Source organism: Aquila chrysaetos, chromosome 7 (assembly GCF_900496995.4).
Source record: "Aquila chrysaetos chrysaetos chromosome 7, bAquChr1.4, whole genome shotgun sequence".
NCBI classification, from domain to species: domain Eukaryota; kingdom Metazoa; phylum Chordata; class Aves; order Accipitriformes; family Accipitridae; genus Aquila; species Aquila chrysaetos.
Window position 1 is genome coordinate 35,279,507 of NC_044010.1, and position 17,074 is coordinate 35,296,580.

Below are 17,074 nucleotides of genomic sequence, written 5' to 3' on the forward strand. Positions count from 1 at the left end.
AGATCATCGAGTCCAACCATAAACCTAACACTGCCAAGTCCACCACTAAACCACGTCCCTAAGTGTACAAGAAATCATATTTAGAGGAAGAAAAGAACATAGGAAATTGAAGACTATGTGGACTAGCAACAGCAAAGCATATAATAAGGTAATTTAGATCTCTAAAATGACACAGAAAAAAATTTATTATCAGGAAATCAGTAAGGTAAATAGCTCCTTAAATCTATGCAAATGAAAAAGGAAATAGCGTAGAAATCTTGCAGTAGTTAAGGAATAGCAAAGAAAGTACGTAACTGAAAATGAGGAAGGAAAGGAAGAAAAAATAAGATGAGAAAGATAAATGAAGTCTTCACACAAGAACAAAATTATACTTAGTAGAGTATTAAAGTGCTTTATATAATTACAGGGCAAATATCCACAACCCACATTTCTAAAATGGTAACTGGTGCAGAGACTATGATGGCATTGAAAGAAGGAACAAGCGTGCTGACTACCACCACTCAGAACCCCATAAGAGGGTCTATGAGCAGGGAGCAAGACACCAGAACTGGCCTGCCTGCACACAGCTCAAATACTTTTATGACTGAGCCCAACACCGACACGTCCCTTTCCCTCCCTGCCACATCGCTGGCAACCCGCTCCACGATGGGGATGGCGGATGGAGAAGGGAGGACGGATACTGCGCCCACCACACCGACTTGGGAAGGCAGCTCAATCGGTGTGTTGGCCGGGAGCGAGGCGACGAGGTCCCTTTCCCTCCCTGCCACGTCACTGGCAACCCACTTCATGATGGGCATGGTGGACGGAGAAGGGAGGACGGATACTGCGCCCACCACACCGACTTGGGAAGGCAGCTCAATCGGTGTGTTGGCTGGGAGCGAGGTGACAAGGTCCCTTTCCCTCCCTGCCACGTCACTGGCGACCCGCTCCACAATGAGGACAGTGGACAGAGAAGGGAGGACGGATACTGCGCCCACCATGCCAACTTGGGAAGGCAGCTCAATCGGTGTGTTGGCTGGGAGCGAGGCGACAAGGTCCCTTTCCCTCCCTGCCACGTCACTGGCGACCCACTTCACGATGGGCATGGCGGACGGAGAAGGGAGGACGGATACTGCGCCCACCACGCCAACTTGGGAAGGCAGCTCAATCGGTGTGTTGGCCGGGAGCGAGGTGACGAGACCCGCCTTCCCAACAACGAGTCTCGACGCCACTGCCGCCGGCGTGGGCACAGCGAGCGTCAGTGCTGACTCCCGGCCTCTCAGGCCCAGCTCGGCGGCGACGAGCCACTCCTCCTCCTCTCCTGCGGGCTCCTCAGCTGCCGCTCCCAGCCCCCGGCCGAGCAGCACCAGCGGCACCCCTGAGGCGGGGTTGGCCGCCGCGTCCCACTCACCTACGACTCTCGCCTCCTCCGCTCCTTCCTCCGCTCCCGGCGCTACGAGCGTTGGGTCGGGCGCTGCGACGGCAGAGGCCGTGACGCGCAGCCCAGCTCCCAGCGCGCCCAGCCCCGACCCGTCGGCCGCTGCCTCCAGCGTGTCCCCCGCCTCAGGTACCGCCGAGGCCAGCCTTTCGTCCGCGCTGGCTGGCAGTGTGGAGACGCAGGCGGCACGGCTCACCTCCGGACCCCGCACGCGGGGGCAGCTCGCAGCTGTGGGGACCGCTTCGAATTCCACGGGGAGCCCCTCGCCTGCCGCAGGCGCAGCCTCTGTGGCTAGCCCTGCCACGACTCCTCCCGGCAAAGGCGAAAGTCCCACCGCGAACCAGGGGAGCGGCACGACGGCTGAGCCCGATGCCAAGACGTCCCTTTCCCACCCTGCCACATTGTTGGTGACCCAATCCATGACAGATTTTAGGAAATCGACATCTGTTAATTCTTCTTTTACTGGAACTTGCTGTGAGTATTTTAATACATGATACTGAATTTTATTTTCCGTATTCTTGGAAGAATTCAGTATAATTTACTTTCGCTATTTTCAGTCAGAATTTTAACTTTTTACAATATGTCTTTTAAGCTGGGAATTTAATCCAAGAATATGAATCACTGCATCTACGTACATTCCTCAAAAGCTGCAGCTCCCATCTGCAGTTGTATTCGAAATGGCACACCTTGTGGTTATGCACTGTGGTGTGTCACAGGCAAAATGCTGTGTAGTTATGTTGCATACTTAAAGTTATGTTAGTGGGAACTTTAATTGTTGTTGCTTATTTGAATTTCAAAATTCCCTTTGATGAAATATTATAGGCAGTTCTTTCCTTGGAAGAATTCCATCGAATTTATTTGTGCTAACTCAGTTCTTGCTTGTTTCAGTTGTAATTCTTTTCTAGCCTATCTTCAGTTTTGGCCAAGTGGCTATCTGCCAAATTGAAAGAATACGCACTAATGAATCTTTCATCATTTTTTAATGGATAAAAAAGAAAAGCAAAGATGGAAAAGAAGAGAATGCAGCCGTTTTCTATTCTGCACCAAAAAAAAAAAAAATTGGGGATATGATTTCCATTTTTAGAGCATAATAGTATTCTCCTAGTTTGAATGCAAATCTGAGGCGTTAATCCTACCCTGATTTGGAGTCATAGTGCTCTCATGGAATTCAACAGGAGATATGCATATGCATGATAAGGTGTGACTTGGTCTTTCACAATGGCTCAATGTCCAAGTGGAGACCAGCGAGGAGTGGCATTCCTCAGGCAGGGGTCAGTATTGGGGCTGGCGCTCTTTAAAATCTTTGTCAGCAACGTGGACAGTGGGATTGAGTGCACCCTCAGCAAGACTGCTGACGACACCAAGCTGTGTGTTGTGGTCGACACGCTGGAGGGAAGAAGGGATGCCATCCAGAGGGACCATGACAGGCTTGACAGGTGGGCCCGTGCAAACCTCATGAAGTTCAACAAGGCCAAGTGCAAGGTCCTGCCCATGGGTCGGGGCAATCCCAAGCACAAATACAGGCTGGGCGATGAGTGGATTGAGAGCAGCCCTGCGGAGAAGGACTTGGGGGTGTTGGTTGACAAGAAGCTGAACATGACCCAGCAATGTGCATCTGCAGCCCAGAAAGCCAACCGTATCCTGGGCTGCATCTAAATAAGCGTGACCAGGAGTGGTCAAGGGAGGTGATTCTGCCCCTCTACTCCACTCTGGTGAGACCCTACCTGGAGTACTGCATTCAGCTATAGGGCCCCCAATATAAGATGGACATGGACCTGTTGGAGCGAGTCCAGAGGAAGGCCACGAAGATGATCAGAGGGCTGGAGCACCTCTCCTATAAGGACAGGCTGAGAGAGTTGGGGTTGTTCAGCCTGGAGAAGAGAAGGCTCCAGGGAGACCTTATAGCAGGCTTCCAGTACCTAAAGGGGGCCTACAAGAATCTCTGGATATAATTCCAGAAAGGGAAGCCTGAGAGAACCACTGAAAATACATAATTATACAAATATCAATCAAGGCATGTTCTACACCTCAGTAAAGCCCTCCTGGACCCCATACGGTTCCACTGGGTGCCTGCCTCCATTGATAAACCACTGTGATAGGTGATTTTTCTTAATGTTATTATGAAGCACATTTATTAAATGCCTATCTACTGCTCTGAACTTATGGTTTCCTGGTGGCATTTTAGTAATCCATCTTCCTGATGATATCAGTATGGGTCAAATAGCAGTCCACCTCAGAACACTCATCAGAGTGGCTGCCTTGCCTGCGGTGAGAAAGACTAGAAGCAAGTAGAATGTCACCCATTTGTGTTTTGGAGCCACCAAATAAAGTACATTAATGTATGATTAACATCTATAGAGCAAACAGTTTATTTCTGCTTCTGTGGGAGAATGAGGTGAAAGGCTGAAATCAGCCCTAAGAAAACTCACAAAAATTTATATTGGTTTAATTTGTATTTTTTTGCTTCAATATTAAATGTGTAGAATTGCAGAAGTGAAATGAACTGCCCTCAGCTGTATGAAACTTTTTTACTTTGCAGTGCCAGTGTCCATCAAAGTTCAGAATGTGACTAGGGAAGCAATACAGTTCAGCTGGACTGGTGGCAGGAGAGGCAGCCTCTACACCGTCTCCCTCATGGATGGAAACCGGAAGATAAATAAAACAACTACGAAAGAGACAAAAACTGTGTTTAACCATTTACTTCCCAGTCATATATACAAAATATCTGTGGCAGTATTATCTTGTGCTGAGAATGTCTGGACTTCAGCTAGTGTCCGAACAGGTATTTCCTCGATCATCCTGTCACTTCTTTTTAATGAATGTACTCTCAGAATATCTTTTTACAATATGATCTGGATTTGATTTCATAGACTATTATTCCTGTAAGTTGTCTTTATTTATCTGACTCATCCCCTTACTTGGATAGGACTACTTGGATTAAACAGGAGTTTGCAAGGGTAAGTGCTTATTCTGTAAAATTTCTGACCTTGATGTATTGTTAAACCAGATAATTCTATACAAAAATCAGGGTATTTTGGCTGTAAATTTAACAGGAAATATGCTGGAAATGTGAGGTTTAAGTGGTACATGCTTTTGTGAATGCAGGCAGTCCTTAATTGTCACTGTTATTTTTTTAATTTCATCCTAGCATATAGACATTAAGACAGACTGTTTAATTGTATCACTGTACTAAAGCATAAAAAGTAGAACAAATGCTATATTTTTTCTCAAAATTTCAGATACACCTGCAAAGTATCTTTTGTGAAGTATATACTCCTGGATGCTTACGTACTTTCCCTCAGCCAAATGCTTTTGACTAAACTTTTCATATCATGTACAGAGCCTCCCAGGAGACATTGTCTTCCTTACGAGTCATTTAGGGTCTGTACATATAATCTAGATCAAACATTTTAGCATCCAGGGCATTCAACAGGACCTTCTTAGTTGAAATGTCTGTACACCGATAGTCATAATGTCATGGGTACCTCTGCAAAATTGTTGCAGGCAGACAGGCACTTGCTTTTCTTGAGAAATCTTCCTCTGCCCACCTCTGACCACTCAAAAGTTATATAGTGCCCTTAGAGCAGGGCTGATCCTGAGATCCATACCTGCCTCTTAACAAGGTTTACCACAAGTGGTCTGTTAAGTATAGCTATGTAGTTATAAGGTAAAAAATATAGAGGGTTCTCATCAACTCATTTCTAATCCATCTTGAGAGTCCTTAGGCGCATTTTTCCTCCGCTATTCCAAATGAAAAGCAGTTCTGGAAATGTGATGCTCTGATGTTCTAAAAACATATATCAAATTGCCAGCCTAAAATTATCCATGGAAAATCCATATTTGTTTGCTTTTTGTGCTCTCATGGTTTAACCACAGCCAGTAACTAAGCACCACACAGCTGCTTACTCACCTCCCTCACAGTGGGATGGGGGAGAGAATCAGAAGGGTAAAGGTGAGAAAACTGGTCAGTCGAGGTACAGTTTAATAGGTAAAGCAAAAGCCGTGCACACAAGCAAAGCAAAACAAGGAATTAATTCCCCGCTTCCCATGGGCAGGCAGGTGTTCAGCCATCTCCAGGAAAGCAGGGCTCCATCACGTGTAACAGTTACTTGGGAAGACAAACACCATAACTCTGACCGTCCCCCACTTTCCTCCTTCTTCCCCCAGCTTTATATGCTGAGCATGACGTCACATGGTCTGGAATATCCCTTGGGTCAGTTGGGGTCAGCTGTCCCAGCTGGGTTCCCTCCCAACTTCTTGTGCCCCCCCAGCCTACTCACTGGTGGGGTGGGGTGAGTAGCAGAAAAGGCCTTGACTCTGTGAAAGCATTGCTCAGCAATAACTAAAACATCCCTGTGTTATCAACACTGTTTTCAGCACAGATCCAAAACATAGCCTCATACTAGCTACTATGAAGAAAATTAACTCTATCCCAGCCAAAACCAGCACATGTGCTAACATTGCCCTCTAGCTTAAATACTCCCCTTTCTTCCTTTTCTCATACTGTGCTTTCCCTCCCTGATATAATTATAAACTTCTCTGCAGACAGTGCTCTCACCCTTTGTTTGCTAGACCGGACAAGCCATTCTTTCCTAGTTTCCTTTCCCAAGACGAATTCTTCTCTGCTATGAAGGCCCCCATGACTCTTCTCTTAGTTTCTTTGAAATAGAATTCATCCTTCTTGAATGTGTGTAACTGGGATTACACACAGCCATCCAGTCAAGGTTGTACCAGTGTGCTTACCGTATCTCTACTGGAAATGTATTGAACTATGCATCATGACAACACATGCTTTTTTCAAAGCTGCATCGCAGCTGTGATCAGCTCAGGCACTGAAGTCCTTTTTTCTTCAATGCTTGTGCTGCCAGGTTAGAGAGGACATTTTTATTATTAAACCCCAAAGGCACAACTTTCAGGGAATGTCATCCCAGCGCTGCTGCTCCAGCCTTAGTTTCATCCAATTCTTTCTGGAAGATATCTCAATTCTCCCGTGTTAATGACACCTACTAACTTCGTGCCATCAACAAATTTCATAAGCAAACTCCTGCGTTTTCTGGCAAGATCTATAATGGAAATGTTGAACAAGTTCTACACCTGGACTGATTCTCAAGGAACACTACACGTAATATCCCTCTAAAGCAAGGTTTCTTCTTCTAAAGCTACCCATTGCCATCTCCCCATTAGCCAATTCCTTTAGACAAATCTTTTTCCACTAAAAATTTACTACTCGGCAGTGTATAATATTGCTTTTCTATCATTGGAAGAGGTCTGAAAGTCAGCTTGTTGAAGGAAGCTACTAGGTTATTGTGGCATGATCCACTTCTGATGAAACTGTATTGTGCTTTATCATACTTTCTCAATGGCTGAGAAAATTTTCATGATTTCTTTTAATATCCTTTGAAGGATCTAACTTGACTTTTGGCAATTGTTACTTTCTTCCAGCATTTCTTGACCTCTAAAATATAACTGTCTTTGTTGCAACCCTTTTTTCAGTTCTCTAGTGGATTGCCTAATTATTCTCAAAATCCTTGTACGGCAATTATTCTAGAAGTTAAATGTGGGGTTCCTTCTTATGGACTTACCCTCTATCTTAGGCTTTAGGACCACAGAGCCAAGGAATTCTCATCATAACTTCCATTTAAATCTTTTGATACTTCAGTCCACTGGCTTTCATTTATTAGTTTCCCTATTTTCCAAAAAAAAGATGTTTTGTTTCCTTTTGTAATCTGAAGTCATCTGCCCTACCAGAAAAGTGTTTGTGAGCTAATTAAAAGGAGCAATAAAGACCAAGTCATCTGGATTTTATGTGGAGTTAAAGATTATGTTCAATTCTGTGAGAACTAGAGCTTTACCCAATAAGCTACCTGTATAAAAATTCAGTACCACCCTTTACTACTGTTTTAACCCATTATATATTATTCAGATTAGCCAGTCCAGACAAGCATACTGAGGTTTTGAGACTCCATAATGCATATTGTTTTCAAATGAAATTGTAGGTGACTTTTACTTCTGAAAACTCTATCTAGTTTACCTGAGTTGTACAAGCATGTAACAGCACAACCTATATCTTTAACTCTCATAAGAAATTAGAGTTCTCAACATTATTTCAGTAAAGTTCTCAAATACCACCTACCCACCCACCACCTGCCTCTCTTTTGATACGCTTCATTTTTATAATCTGCAGTTCTAAGTTCTCACTGGGCAAAAGGAACTGCTGCTTAGGTGATTCCTTGGCCATGATTAAATACTTTCACCTATTTCATCATTTTCGTACTAGCAACACTCATGCATGCACAGACACAATTATTTTGATTTTTTAAATTTATTTTACAGATCCTGTTTCCTGTTTCAGCAGAACTGAGTTTTGCTTGCCACAAAATACTGGCTGTCCTGACTTAAAATATATTGTATGCTCATGTAAGTTTTATAGAATTTTAAAATTTGTTTATTCATAACTATGGGGTATTATTTTACAATAGACTGTCTTTCATGAGTATTTTGCCATCTGCTTTATTATGTCAATTCACGTAGCATCTGAAGTTCACACTTTTTTGATAAGGAAGCTGCCTTCATCAAACTTCAGTGTCAGCTTCCAGCTGTTTTTAGTCTGGACTTTTCTGTGTAAAATATACTTCTTTTGGCTCCAGGCTCATCCACCTACTCAGGAGAGTTTAAACATAGTGCCTTGCAAAATCTAATAGACTGATCTTGCTTCTGCTGAAATCCATGGGAGGGTGGCTGTTGAATTAGGGAGTAAGATGCACCCTGAATAATACAGGAATGACTAACAAGTTGTGAGGATTGTGATGGCTGACAAATTTGAAGAGGAAGAGATTCAACTCTGAAGGTTCAGAAGCCAGTGCATTAGACACATGATACACTTTCTTATTATTTGATTAGTTTCTGTTTTTATCAATGCATATTATAAATACATGAGATAATAAAGTCCGGAAAGAAATTGTGGAGTGACATCCTGGAATTCACCTAATTGTTTCTTCTTTTTTTTTTCCAGATTACCAAGCATTTGCCTGCAGTGTTTTGTTAAAAAGCCAGACATTTAATCATACACTTTATAACTCTGATAGTGAAGGCTACAAAACAATGTCAGAAAGTATCAAAACAGAAGTAAGTTGCTGCAATCTTGTCATCATGAATGAACTAAGAAAAGTTTTGTGATTAGCAACATCAGTCTCCTAGATTCGTTATTAAATCAAGATTGTGACAGGAGAAGATAATCCCTCCTCGATAAAACAGTATAGGAAGCACAAGAACTGTCTTGACCAAAGTACAGAAAGCATGTTGTCCAACAAAGCGGGGTATGTTCCCTGAGTCATCCTCAAATGTAAGGTATTTAGTGGAAGGCACTTTAAAATTCTCTTTTTATAAGCACAAGGAACATCCCATTCTGTTTATTTTCTCCCACCTTGCTAAACAGATGTCTGTGGAGATGGAAAAAGAATAGTACTCAAAAATAACATTTCAACACACATTTGGAAATACGGGACCTTTACAAGTGTGTACTGTTAGTCCAGATTATTGCCAACTTGCTTCACAGCAGCGGTTGCAGGACTGGAGAAAGTATTGAGGGGTCTATATCAGAGTGGAACTGAAGAGGGAAAGTGGAAACTTAGAGACAGTGGGTGAGCCTAGTAAGGCTGGAATGCAGAAGCAGCAGCCTGCTGCTCAGCTGTCTTTATCAGGTACTTAAAGAAAAGGACTGATAATTTACACACCTCTCAGGAATCCTGATATATATAAGCCTGTTGGAAAGGTAAAACTACTGCAAGATTGGGGTAGACCGCTTTTAAATAACTAACATAGAAAATTATTTTTAGTGTGATTATCATACTTTTTAGCTAAGAATCTCCACAGATTTCATAAGCAGTAATTAATTTGTTCTCACAATGCCGACTCAGAGGTAACCTTGTCTTATGCGTGCTGTCGTCTCCATTTTATGGATAGAAAATTTACTTTAGTGAATTTAAAAGGCTTCCTCCAACCAATGGCTGAATGCAACAGGAATCCCTTTACTGTCTTTTAATAAGCTTTTACTCAGGCCTTGTGCAACATGTCAGCATGACTGTTATCATACTTTTCTTTAAAAAATGGCAAAACCAAAGAAAGGCTGTACTAACATGACTGACAATGTAGTCAATTTCTGTGTTGGATTTTTTTTACAATTTGAATGTTGAGCTATTTCTTTTAAATTCCACAGTACTACCACACTGTAGTCGTAGTTTTCAAATTTTACACTTTTGCCTGCATAGGCCAAGTTTCTGATCTAGACTGCTCATTGTGGTGAGGAAAAGAAAAGCATTTTTGGAGTTTCTGGCCAGAGAACTTAAGGCAACCTGTAGTTTGGGGTGGGGGTTTATCCCAGAGAGAAAGATGGAGGTAGACAACTGAGCAGTGACTCAGAACAAGGTACATTATCATCTATGAAAAATAGTAATCTTTCAGACATTTCAGATAAAATATCATATTTATCCACAGCAAGAAGATACCTTTTTCTTAGTGGGTTGAATCAAACACCTAATTTTCTGTAAAGATTAGTCCTGACAGAAATGTTTCAACCAGTTTTACTTAGAAGGGAGGACTGCTTGTTCTTGCCTTATATCCACATGAAAGCACTGGGCAAGACTGTACTTTTGGAGACATCAGTGTAAACCTGAAATCATTCCAATTGGTGTAATGGGATTACACTTAATTTATGCCAGAATGATTGAGAGTCAAATCAGACCCTTGTCTCTTTGCATAGTTATTCTGTAACATCATGATTTTGATAATCTGGTGACAAAAACATTTTATCTGTTCTAAACCTCTAATGCCAAGTTCTGCACTGGTAGTGTGTGCATGACCATGCTTGAAGTTTGGTTGTACATGTTAGAAAAGCTAGGGGACACCGAAGATAACTTTAGAAATGTTAGGTGCACTCTGTAGATTCCAAATTTTGTACAGTCGGGGTCCCATATGGGTTTGTAGCCGGTGGAAGAGGATAACTAGTTTCAATGCACTATTCATTGATAACTAGTTAAACAGATTACTGCTTGGGAAGTCAAACTTTGATGTCATATTTTCAATCACAGACCATGCATTGTTCTGGAATCCTACTTCAGTAAGTTTTTTAGTGGTATAGACAAAAATTACTGTCATTATTCATTTATTTGTTATTCCAAAGCAATAACCCTGAAAGAATGAGAAGTACAGAACATGAATATCCTGATGTGTGTATGCTGATGTGTGTATGATGAGTGCATTCCTGCTCTGCCTCAGTTGACTGACACATGGAACAAGTATCAATTTCAATTCACACAGGTTGTTAGAGAAATGCGCATTAAACTGCAAGATGACTACTTCGATATCGTTATGCTTGGATTCAGACCTGGGAGTGTGATTGCTTATTTTACTTCTCTACTGCAAAAACAAGAGCCCATCGGTGTGGATGTTATGCAAGCATACTTAAGTCAAATACTTAAGAGCAAGTTTGGTGACCAAACTGAAGTAACTGTACAAAGTAAGTGATATTGAAACAGCTTCTTTGTGATGATGTGAGGATTAAAGGGTCAGATCTCCTACTCTTCACAAAAGCTGATAAATTAACTTCTTTCTTTCAAGAGATTCAAGTATTTCAGATAACCTATTTAAACATTCACAGAACACATAGTCCAGATATCATGTAGATTATGGATCTATTTTAAAGACCCACTACACATACCCAGTTCCAGACTCAAAAGATAGGTTCTCTTCACATAGAAGGAGGGCTAGGTGAGCTTCTTGTTGCAGTGTATATCACCTTTGTACACTCCATGCTGATCCTAAAAAATTTGCTTTCAGTGGAGAAGGGGATAAGGTGGTTTCCTCCATAGTGGCATCTGCAATACTTCTCTCTGGATAGAGATGTGATGGAAGGGTTCACCTCTTCTGTTGGACAAACCTTGAAAACCTTTGGCCCTTGCTTCTGTGGCCAGAGGTGGTGTGGATTTAGCAACATGAAGTACAGCAGAGAGGCTGAGAGGGGAAGTAGAAATAGTACGAAAGGATATTAAACCAAAATACAGTATCTGTCATGCTCATGGTAGTGGTAATGTGCTTATTGCCTTGAGCTCCTATGAGTTGGGGGCTCTTCATGCAACACAGATGCTCCTTCTGCCCCAGTTAATACCCTTTCTTTGTAAAATGCTGGCTAGCACTATAATTTAGTATATGTGCCTTTCTACCATTAATACATGCATCTTTACCACAGAGATGAGGTATGCTTACATGTGCTACAGGCCTTTCATTGCCTTTATCTGTCAATTAGGAAGCCTCCTGGTTTTGGCCTATCAGTTTAGAGATTTTGGTTTCAGTAGACTGTCTCATGGAGCAAGACATGGGTAGGTGTGAGTAGAGCTGGCAGACCAGGTCCTGGTTAACTTCACAAAGTTGCTTGTGCAAGTATAAGGAGGACTGTGAGGGTTAAATTATGTACACCTCCATTTCATGGCCCTTTTTCACACCTTGGAGTGATTCTTTGTTGAGGTACAGACTGGAGTTCTCTCCTCCCAGAACCTTCCAGATACTTCCACCAAGCAAATCCTCAGAGCTGCTGATAATGGATGTCACCAATAGATCACAAGGACCTTCAGAGAGAGAGTGGTCCATAAAATTTTCTAGTTAACAGATCTTTACTACATACAAAAATATTTTTTAATATTATTCAAAAGTTTCAAAGCTGCCAAAAAGTAAAATGCAGCTGTCACTTAGGGCTCAAAGCTTTCTTACACCTACTTTTTACTGTTTCTAGCTAATATTTCTAAAATGTGTTTTAAATTTCCAGCTCTGCCTGCTCAGTCATCAACTGGAAAAAATTCCACCTGGAAAGTGGCAGTGATTGTCCTTGGAGTTTTACTTGGAGCTGCATTAGTGCTGATTCTTCTGGTAATATTGGTTTATATCTATATGAAGAAAAGATCGCCTAAATATTTGGTTGAACCTAAAGGACTCCTGGGAAATTTTGTCTACAAGCACTTATAATATAAGCCATCAGTTTCATTTACATATTTTGGGTAAGGGGAAAAATTAATATATTTGTCTTAAAACTTTATGTTAATTGTTTATATTAACTTAAGATAACTCTACCTTCTCCTTCCCAATGTCCATCACTAAATTCCTGAGCTCCTAACAACCTCTAATGAATCATCCATTTAACACTGCTCTCAGGTATGGAGTGGGGAATTTTCCCCATTGTACATGTGGTAGAGTGAGGCACAGAGAAACTTCTGTTCAGACTATCCACTATAAGTATTGCAATGATTCCTAACCATTGCCTATAAAGAGAGACAGGATCCAAACTGCTCAATACTCTCTCATATTTAGATGACAAAGCCAACGGAGTGACTGATCTTAGTACCTATGGCAGGTCACCTGCATACACAGCTGAGCCCAGGGTCATCCTGTTGGGCTTTATGCACTTCGCCAAGGGTGATTCACCTCATCTGAGATTTTTATCACCACATGAAGATGCTTCTTTCTCTCCAGTGACTGCAGAATGAGCATAGGGCAATTAGTATTCTAGCATATGCATGTTGGTTAGGAGTCTGAAGGGAAGTGGGATAGATCTGGGCTATATGGACTTGCTGTAGGAGTCTCTGGTGGAGCAGGAATTTGATCCAGAGGCTCTGAATTCAAGGTTAGTTTCTTTAATTGTTGGGCTATGAAGAAACCTTTATGCCTTTATGTGACAAATGTATAGCATGCTAAATACAGGTGTGGTTTAATAGGAAATCAGTAATTGCATAGCCATAACATATTGCTAAATTGGGGAAGGGAGACAAAAGGTAAATTTGGGCCAAAGTATTTTACTCATCTATTTTTGCGTGTGAAAAATGATTGGTTGGTGTATGGGGTTTGCATGGCAAGGTTTTGGTAGCAGGGGGAGGTTTCAGGGGTGGCTTCTGTGAGAAGCTGCTAGAAGCTTCCCCTGTGTCCAACAGAGCCAATGCCAGCCGGCTCCAAGACGGACCTGCTGCCGGCCAAGGCCAAGCCCATCAGCAATAGTGGTAGTGCCTCTGGGATAACAGATTTAAGAAGGGGAAAAAGTTGCTGCGCAACAGCAACTGCAGCCAGAGAAGAGAGGAGTGAGAATACATGAGAGAAACAGCCCTGCAGACCCCCAAGTCAGTGAAGAAGGAGGGGGAGGAGATGCTCCAGGCGCCGTAGCAGAGATTCCCCTGCAGCCCATGGGGAAGACCATGGTGAGGCAGGCTGTCCCCCTGCAGCCCAGGGAGGTCCACGGTGGAGCAGATCTCCACCTGCAGCCTGGGGAGGACCCCACGCTGGAGCAGGGGGATGCCCGAAGGAGGCTGTGACCCCGTGGGAAGCCCGCGCTGGAGCAGGCTCCTGGCAGGACCTGCGGCCCCGTGGAGAGAGGAGCCCACGCTGGAGCAGGTTTTCTGGCAGGACTTGTGACCCCGCGGGGGACCCACGTTGGAGCAGTGTGCTCCTGAAGGACTGCAGCCCGTGGAAAGGACCCGTGCTGGAGCAGTTCGTGGAGGACTGTCTCCTGTGGGAGGGACCCCATGCTGGAGCAGGGGAAGAGCGTGAGGAGTCCTGCCTCTGAGGAGGAAGGAGCAGCAGAGACAACGTGTGATGAACTGACCCCAACCCCCATTTCCCGTCCCCCTGCACTGCTGAGGGGTAGGAGGCAGAGAATTCGGGAGTGGAGTTGTGCCCAGGAAGAAGGGAGGGGTGGGGGGACCGTGTTTTAACATTTAGTTTTATTTCTCGTTATACTACTCTGATTTGATTGGTAATAAAGGAAACTAATTTCCCCAAGTTGAGTCTGTTTTTCCTGTGATGGTAATTGGCAAGTGATCTCTCCCTGTCTTTATCTCAACCCACAAGGTTTTCGTTACATTTTCTCTCCCCTCTCCAGCTGAGGAGGGGAGTGAGATTGGCTTTGGTGGGCACCTGGTGTCCAGCCAGCGTCAACCCACCACAGTGGGGCATGGGTGTGTCATATAGTGCCATTTTGCCTTGCTCTTGATAATCCCAGCGTAGAGTCTGCTAAAAGCAACCTGAAGGATCCTGTAGCATTGGACCAGACCTTGTGCTTCAGAGCAATGAAGAGAAATGGCCTTTATCTCTTTTCACCACTTTTAGCTGCAGTCCTGGTGAAGTTACAGTCTGTTTCTCCTGTGATATATTTTTTCTGCTTGGAACATGGTGTTGAACAAATGATAAAGGGCAGTATATCGCTGTGCATATTTTCGGTAGGATTTATGTATTTCATCTCAAACCAGTTCTCCCTGTGCTTGTGTATTTGTCTGTATGCCTATGCTCAGCATTCGTGTTGAGGCACTGAATATCCTGTGATGCTGAGGCCCTGGCTCATGCCCCCCGAACAGTTCAGGCCCTTTCTCTTTGTGGATTGCATTACGGTTAGTTGGCACGGGAGGTGTCCAGAACTGTAGCATGTTGTGGGACATCAGCCCACAAAGGACCTCAGCAGAGTGGTGGTGCACAAGCAACTCTGCTGTCCTCTGGGTGCAGCCAGTGTTAATTTTTTCTATACCTCCTTTCCTGCGCTACAGTATGGGTCCTGGAGGAACCTTGCCGAGGACCCTGGTTAAGCAGAAGGGTGAAGCCATCTTATGCTCTGGCCTTACTGCAGAAAAGCTGATTTAGTTCAGGCTGTATCATCACCCTGATGAGGGAAGTCACATCCAGCCTTGTTCCTCTGTCCTTGGCTTAGCAGCAGTAGTGTCACTGTGTGAGGCCCAGGGGCTGTGCTGGTTGAGAAAGGAAGGCTCTGTGAGTACCTAGGGCGTCTTTGCACACAGAGTTGCGTTGGTGGTTTATGTTCCTATCTGGAATTTTTTTTTTTTTCAGGGACCTATGAACGAGCGGTCTTGCAGGACTTGCTCTCCCTTTCCTTCCATGTAGTGTCAGCTTGGCTGTCCTGCTCTGGTCTGGGGTACGGAGTCACAGCCCACCTCACTGATGGAAAGTCAGTGTGATTAATATTTGTTAAACTTATTTTACGTGGGTTTTAAACATAGCTAGCTCTGGTGCTATATTCACTGAGCAGTCTCTTGACAATGTATTCTGCCAGTAAATACAAGTTCTCCAGTGAGCTATGTGTTGAAAATACAAACGAGCGCTCTTGCTTATGTTAATACTGTTTTCTTTCTTTTTTGGGGGGTCTACTTTGAATAGCAAACTCTCATTGTTAGTAAACCTTTCTGATAACATTATTTGCAAGGATGAAATAAAGACCATCTACAGCAGGCTTGTACTATGGAATCCTGGGACTTGTTCATGCAAAATATATTTAAACTCTCTGAAGGAAAATGGTATTTTAAATTATTTTCTCAAAAACGCTTTACAAATAAAATCTCTATTTTTACAATTTTGCATTCGGGAGGCATCTGCTGCTCTCATTTTGTCATGTCATTTGGAGCCTCTCCTACCTGCAGGAGGAGAGGGTGACCAGTACTATCAACAACAGAGCTAACCTTGGTCCAGTGTATGATTACACAAAGGCACAATCTCTTTGAGCTAGATTAAACAAGAGAAGCTAGATCTAATGGATCTACCCTTATTTTTTTCCCCTACTCCAATAAAAATCCCCCTACCATCATTCTGCGGTGTCTAGACTCTGCGAACTCTCTGAAAATGAGAGCCTATCTCCCCTTTCCATGGGGGCTCACTTCCTCACTTCCAAGCAGCATTCAGACAGGTTCGAGCATATTCCCTACTCAGAGAGAAGCAGGCCCAGCAGGTGGGGTAGGGAAATAAATGGCTGACGGTAAGATACTCAAAGGTATCTAGGTAGCTGGGTCCTGTTGATATCAGTGGGATTTAAGCAGCCCCTACATCTTTGTGGGTCAGGGTCTATGTGACTGAGGAAAGGCACTGCCAGCTGACTTCCTGGTGAGATTGAGGACCCAGGCAGCCTCTGTCCTTTGTCACGTCATGCGATGGCCCTGGAACTGATGAGATGAGACTCAAGTCTTCTGTTGATTTTTAAGTAATTTCCCTTTTCCACAATTTATTATTCCAGTTCCTGAAAATAACCAAAAGCTTTGCTCCAGCTTCATGAGTAAGTTATTAGGCGTTGTGATGAAAATGACAGTGCTATGAAACCAGGACCACACTCAGCTTTTGCACTGCATTCCCATGGGCACAGGCAGTTTGGGACTGGATCTAGCCACGCTGTGGAAGAGCAGGTTGTGCAGTCACCATCTTCTATCCAATTGGGATTATGTGGGCTATGCTAGGAATTTCCCTTAGTGCCCTTGTCATTGTAGACTTGTGATGGAGAGTGGGAACTACGCCTTCTTTAAAAGGGAGGAGCAAAGCAATAAGACATGCTCTCAGACTGAACAAAAGATGCCTGGGAAACACCAGGAATGTCATCTCTCTCCTGCTGTCCTCCAGCTGGTGAGCCAGGTGCCAGAGGAACAGAAGGAACTGGTTGATCAACACAAGGAAGCCACCAGGCCAGAAGTTTCCTCTGTAGGGAGCTGGCTCTACTGTGTGCTGAAATAGACAGTGAAGTGAGACACTAAAGGATCTAAAGACACTCAAAATACTAACAAGAGGGGTCAAAGTTGGAGATCATCTAAGCCACTAGCACAGCGATGTGCCTTATCCAAGCTTACCTGCTTGCTTACC

At 43.5% G+C, this 17,074-nt stretch overlaps 1 protein-coding gene across 1 annotated transcript; it reads left to right on the plus strand.

Moving 5' to 3' along the window:
- The first annotated feature begins 1,083 nt into the window (after positions 1-1,083).
- Positions 1,084-8,637, plus strand: LOC115343553 (nucleoporin NSP1-like). Its single transcript, XM_030019613.1, has 4 exons — positions 1,084-1,891; positions 3,957-4,199; positions 7,751-7,834; positions 8,430-8,637. Exons 1-4 carry the CDS (start codon positions 1,084-1,086, stop codon positions 8,591-8,593), a joined length of 1,299 nt encoding a protein of 432 aa, XP_029875473.1. The 3' UTR covers positions 8,594-8,637.
- Positions 8,638-17,074: the final 8,437 nt, after the last annotated feature.